The sequence below is a fragment of the Acyrthosiphon pisum genome, chromosome A1 (genome assembly GCF_005508785.2).
Source record: "Acyrthosiphon pisum isolate AL4f chromosome A1, pea_aphid_22Mar2018_4r6ur, whole genome shotgun sequence".
NCBI lineage: Eukaryota > Metazoa > Arthropoda > Insecta > Hemiptera > Aphididae > Acyrthosiphon > Acyrthosiphon pisum.
This window is the reverse complement of record NC_042494.1, coordinates 147,706,587-147,713,539: the sequence shown is the minus strand read 5'-3', so window position 1 is coordinate 147,713,539 and position 6,953 is coordinate 147,706,587. Positions and strand designations below refer to the sequence as shown.

Below are 6,953 nucleotides of genomic sequence, written 5' to 3'. Positions count from 1 at the left end.
AGCGGAAAGTTTTGTTAAATTGAAGTTCGTCATATTATGGAAGTTTTACTGTATTAATTAAAAGTTAAAACAATTACAGGCTCGGATTAACACTATCGTAGTCCCCTAGGCATGATTAAATATTTATATATTATTTTTTTAAATTTATTATTTTTACTATTCATTTTTTAAATCTTAATTGCATTGAGATCATTATTATTTAAATTAAATGAATGATAATAAATCCAATGAAAATAATTGATCAAATTTACTATTAACATTATACTAATATAATACGCGGTGTTATTAATAACTAATATATCTAAAGTAAAATATAGATTTAAATTTTAAAATAGGTACCTGTTTAGATATTGTTCCGTGTAAAGTTAATTATTATGGATTGATGATTGTCGATAAACGATATTATACGAAGCACGGACTACGGACAACTGACAAGGAATATGAATAGTAAAATTTTATAAGTTGAAATAATTTTGACCATAAATACTTTATAAATTATAATAATAAAGTCTAAGATTTAAATCAAATTGGTAGGATAAATTTACCATGTTCAAAAATATTTCCTAAAATACTCTAAACAGTAATCGGGGTTTCATTCATTATACACCGTCGTATGTTAGTAGGTACCTATGCGAGCGACATTTTATCGGTTTATGGTCTATCTGATTTCTATAGGTAATTACGAATTATTTACAGGAATGTAAAAAGGTATAAGAATATTTTGATTTTTTGATTTTTCAAGAACTTTGTTTTATGCAAATGGATATATTACGTATATTTACAGAAGTTTACTACCTATTGATTTTGTATATCAAATTACACTATACGTTTTATGGTTTCGATGTTCTGTTATTTGCATACGACTTGTATGTATCCATAACAATTTCACTGGTTTCGTTCAGTATAAAATGAACAGAAAACATTAATTTATGTGATTATACACATTTACACTTCGTAGTTGATAATATTAAATTGCCTATACTGCTACGAATAACAGTAAATGAATGATAATCCTATACCTACATATTATTTATTTTATTGTTTTTACTAAAATCTAATTATTTAGCTATAAAACATAAAAAAAAACTTCATCGGTATAAAAGTTTGTGAACCATTGATTTATTGTTTTTTTAACTATAGGTACCGGTAATCATTTAGTTTTTTTTTGATTAAATTGCTCCTTTCTTTATTTTATTCGGTATATCTACCTAATATCTGATCAATCATTATAAATCCAATCATTATATTATAATATTATGAATCATTAGGTATATCACATATTATATTGAGTACCTATAACTAGAATAGCATACACAATATAATATAATGAATAATGATTGGATTTATATCGATGATTAGTATAATAATAACTATCATAATAATATGTAAAGAAAAAACAATCTCAACTTATTGTTACAAACAAACATAATATATTTATATTCAATAGCAAAGTATTAACTTGGATTAAATATAATCACTGACATGTGACATGACCCGATTGTGTTGATACCTACAATGCAAACAATTCACATCATTATACTTTCGTTAAATGCGAGTTATAGTTGGTATAAATAAACCAACCAATATATTTTAATACACGTAATATTTAATACACACGTAGAATAATAAATTACTTGCTTATTAATGAACATTGATGAAAATGTAAGATTATATTATTTTTAAATTTTCAGTTATCTCCTATAACAACAATACAAATGTATTTATTAAAATTGTACGTACCTATATATATTTTCGATATTTTTAAATATCTTTAAGAACTACTTAGGAGAAACCTTATTATACTAATCAGAACAGTTTTTTATAATTTGGGAACAATTAAGATGTTTGTAATATTACGATACGTAATATTGTGATTAGGATTAGAAAAACACGTTTACACAGTACACTATATCAGTAAAACAACTATCTCTCTAACACACGTAGAATATAGTAAAAACACATTGCCGTATTTCAGTCATTGTCGTTACATCATTGAAATAAAGATATCTTTAATTATAGAGAATAGTATTATCCGTGTCAGATGATTTTTATATTTATTTATTTATAAATAAATTATAGTTATTAATAACTATCTTAAAAATAATAAATTTAAAAAAATCTTCCGAAAAATATACATAACAACATTATTCTTTATACCTACCTAATTTTTATAACTTCAACAATGTAATCAGTTATCAAAATGAGTAAAATACGGAAAGAGCTTTACTATCTAAGCCTTACCTACTTAGCTTTACCTACTATCATAATACACGTGTGACGTGTTATGACGAAGACAATTAATATACTGGTGTGAAAAAATAAAATAGCCATTAATAGGTATTATAATAAACATCGATCGGATCAAGATCGAATTGCACATTTTTCATTTTAATTGAAACATTTTACACCTTCTATTTTCACTTTTTTTCAATTTATACTTTTTAAACTAAATAATACGTTTGGATAAAAACGTTTAATGATCTTTTTTTTTTATTGTGATAAATACGATATCTTCAATTTTATAATAATCAATAAGTAATAACATCTAATAAGAGTCAAATAATTATATATATATCTACGGTATTTTTTTAATAATAGGAGATTAGGTACATATACTTCATACTCTCGTGTAGTCGTGTAATCTCTTTCGTACAATTGAATCGTTTTCGAGTAAATTGTATCCATCATAATACGGAATAACGCCCAAAACATTTTATTTAGCAACTGTAATAAATATCGAATTTTTCACAATTTTAAAATCTTAATCGATAATATATGTATAATGTATATACCATATGTATACATTTGAAAATGAAATAATACAATATAATTTATATATATTTAAGTAATAAGTAAGTGTAAGGACCAATAGAAAAATAACTTTTTATTGAACTATACAATTGGCTAATTCACACGTAGACAACCGACAGATGTAAATATATTCTTAGACACATTTACTTAGGTATCACTGTATCAGTTTGTATAAAGAATAAATCTACATGTCATCAATTTATACATGTTTCATCTGTTCGTTTGGCGGTATTCAAGATATTAGATAGGTATAAATGTATAGGTAATACGCGTAATGTTAACAGGAAATTAAGTTAAACAAATCTCTATATACAGACACCTTAAAAAGATGTCTGATAAATAACGATCATAAAAAGTAATTGAGTGTTATTTGTCACTATATAGTTTTTTATATGTATCTTTATTAGAATTTATCGATCAAGGTACCAGGTGAAGTCGGCACTTAACAAATTACAACTACTTATCCTAAACTAATCTTATAAGTGTTTTCATCAAACATTATATCGTTCGTTACTTACAACACTAGAATTTATCACCAAGTACCTACGTTTTGGCTGTATTATCGAGATAGTTAAAAATATTTAATTACCGAATTAAATTGGTTACCAAATAAATTAACAAAAAAAACTTTATCGTCTTACAACGATTTAACAACAGAAAATCATACAACGCTAAACTGGGGGAACGCATAATGTTATAAGTATATTTATTATTTATTAAATTATATTTGATTATTTAGTGTTGAGTTGTGAATATTTAGTAACTGAAATAAGTTACTTAGGTACTTTGCTATAAATATCATTGTCAATAATAATCGACAATACATATTAAGTACCTCAATACATTAAAAACTGAATCAAAAAGTCAATCATTTTGATGATGATTACTTTTTAAATGTATTTTTTTAGTAGGTACCTACACACATGGCTACAAATGCGTTTTATATAAACAGTTATTATTATTATTTCGTTATCTGAATTTATTAGTCTATAATTATTATAATCAAGTCTCTACAATGTTACAGTGTTAATGTTGATGATTTACAGCAAAATCAGTAACTCATGTCTCATAATTCATAAAATATAAGAAACAAACTATATCAAACAATTTCAATCGTCTTTAGTAAAAAAAAAAAAAACAATAATAATTTAATAACATATAAAAACCGTTTTTCCGCATTAATTTAATACAAGATAGACTAACAATTTTTTTAAATCCCTATTACTTATATAAAAAGTGTTGGTAATTATATGTTTCAGCGAGTAAATAAAAATAAGGGGGAAAGTAGGAAATGTATATTGTATGATATTATATTTAGGTACCTATATATTAATATTATACCTAGTAAATTAATACGGTAGGTAGAATTCATTTTTGCCGAAAAAATTGCATTAATTATTATAATATAGTAAGTATATATTAATATTATAGATAATATTATGATTGTAATAACTTTTAGTCAATACCTACTTACTAAATAGTTTCGTAGTGTATAGGTAATAGTGTAATACTGTAATAGCATACAATCAATTTAAATGTTTTGAAAATTGAATTGTGTAAATAAAACTCCCCATAAATCATGACAAAATAACTAAAATTGTTAAAATCACAAGATCGTATAAAATCCAAATTTGAACTTAAAATGTCTATAAAAAAAATTGTTTATTGTATCTTTAATATTTTTAAATAGCTATGATGACAACTTATGAGGAACCTTGTATTAAATGTTACCAGCATTTTACTGAGCGGAAAATATTTATTGACATTTATAGAAAAAAACAATTTTAAATAAAGAGTTTTTCAATAATATCTAGATATAAATAGCTCAAAAAAAGTTATAGAATGAAACGATAATGAAACTGGTTTTCCGTAAAAATTCCCAATTTACCTTCATTTTTTTTTGTTTTTCCTGATTATGTTGAAAAGTACTGGGAATTTTCAATTTTTACCCCCTAATAGTTGGTACCAACTAGATCCCGTTTGCTCTTTGAAACCACTTTCAAGGTTGAATATTGTGAAGCATGGACTGAGGCACACAGATCTTCGATACTGGGCATCCCTTTCGGTCGTGTCTCAATCAAATTTATCCTACAATGATAATTTGCATTATAAAGTATTTTATGGAAAAAAATATGGATCTTAACAACTATGACTTATATGGATACTATTTATAATCGTATGCTAATATGTATATTATACCAACTTACCAAATTTTAATTAATTTCTGTTGTATTTTTAATTTTTCTAGAACAATTAATTTTGATAAAACCTAATTTGTTGCCCCTATCTACACTAATGGATTTTGATGAATATAGAATGAGAGGTAAATACAATTTATATAATAATAATAATAATTTGGTGTATTACTGTATTAGTAAATATTATAAATTGATATTTCACACAACTATAGGTACCTATATTATACATATTATATTAGTAAGACTTCTTCAAAAATATTGTATTGTAATATCATTTAATATTTATACACATATTTTTTTAACCATTGATGAAATCACGGCTGATCTCATTGCTGGCAAATTTAAAATCTATCAGCTGCTCTTATATTGAATAGTGCTTATCCACATCAAATGATTTTAGGAAAAATAATGATAGACTATATAGCAGACTATTTAGAAACTATACGGGAAAGGCGTGTCTACCCGAACGTACATCCAGGATATCTGAGAAACTTAACACCAGACTGTGCTCCCGTCGAACCAGAATCGTGGGACCACATAATGGACGACGTCGAGAACATCATTATGCCTGGGGTAAGCGTGTAAGACTATAATAATAATAATACAAATAATAAAAAGACCGTGCAAAGGGACAATGTCCATCTGATTTCTTTTAAACCTGTATGTTGTATACGAATATTATGTTATATAGATTACGCACTGGCAATCACCTCAGATGCACGCTTATTTTCCCGCGCTGAATTCGTTCCCGTCGCTGCTAGGTGATATGCTGGCGGACGCAATCAACTGTCTAGGATTCACATGGGTAAAGATATTACATCTGACGATGATAAAATATAATATGTAGATACTAATAATTGGTACCGCTTAATATACTTTGCAGGCCAGTAGCCCCGCTTGCACGGAATTGGAAATCTTAGTGATGAACTGGCTAGGAAAGATGATCGGACTGCCCGAAGCGTTTTTACACACGCACAACGAGAGCAAAGGAGGAGGCGTCATACAGGTAGGTACTTACTACTTTTAATACAGTATGGGCAATATAATATATAATATATATTACAGCTGATAGGTACCTACAGTGTGCCACGTCTATGGACTTGTCTAGACGAATACAAGTCTTAGGTTTTATAATTTCATATATGACGAATAGGTACCTAAATCTTTTAAGCTTATATTTCCTGAAAACTTAATGGCATATTATAATTATACGGCTAGTTGCTAGTCCAAATATAGTGGTAGGGTGACAATGCCACATGAAGCTCAGTTGTTTTATCCCAAACTCAAAAAGATTTGGTTTTCAATTTTCATCCATAAAAATACTATTCATAATTTACGAAAAAAATATTTTGATTACTACTGTAGTTTATGAGTTTATTTTTATTGAAAATACTCATTTTTAGTTGATAAAAGATAATATTAATATGTACGTGTAAAAGGTAAAACATATAAAAAAAATATAAAAGATTATTTAGCGACCTCCATTACTAATGTTATTAACAATATTTCATAGATAATATACAATGGATTGGACATTCGTATATCAATAACATAAAGGGTAGCCTTCCCAAATAATGAAGAGAGGCGACAATATAAAATGTATATCTTCAATCCTACTCAGCAAAAAAATGTGTTATCTTCCATGAATTAATTAATAATTTCATGGAGTATAAAAATACTTTCTGAGTGAGACAGATAATTCGGGAACGTTCGATAAGAACTATGTCCTATCCATTGTATATTATCTTCTATGAAAATTGTAAATGTAATGCAATGCAATTCAAAATATGTTTAAGCTGTAACTTGAAAAAATTGTACATGGTATATAATATGACAAAATTAAATATTAAAATATAAACAACAATTACTTAATACAATAAACTTATATCTTTATTACTTTAAAATATAACACTGGGCATTGAGCTCCGAGTGGTTTGGCGTTTA

The 6,953-nt window shown here is 26.3% G+C and overlaps 1 protein-coding gene across 1 annotated transcript in view; it reads left to right on the top strand.

Moving 5' to 3' along the window:
* LOC100159557 (histidine decarboxylase) overlaps window positions 1-6,953 on the top strand; it is a 33,008-nt gene that overhangs the window by 3,133 nt on the left and 22,922 nt on the right. The window contains exons 2-5 of the mRNA XM_016802079.2: window positions 5,060-5,134; window positions 5,410-5,582; window positions 5,701-5,814; window positions 5,893-6,015. Of these exons, the coding sequence (XP_016657568.1) occupies window positions 5,107-5,134; window positions 5,410-5,582; window positions 5,701-5,814; window positions 5,893-6,015 (438 nt within the window). The 5' untranslated portion in view covers window positions 5,060-5,106. The remainder of the gene's footprint in view (window positions 1-5,059; window positions 5,135-5,409; window positions 5,583-5,700; window positions 5,815-5,892; window positions 6,016-6,953) is intronic.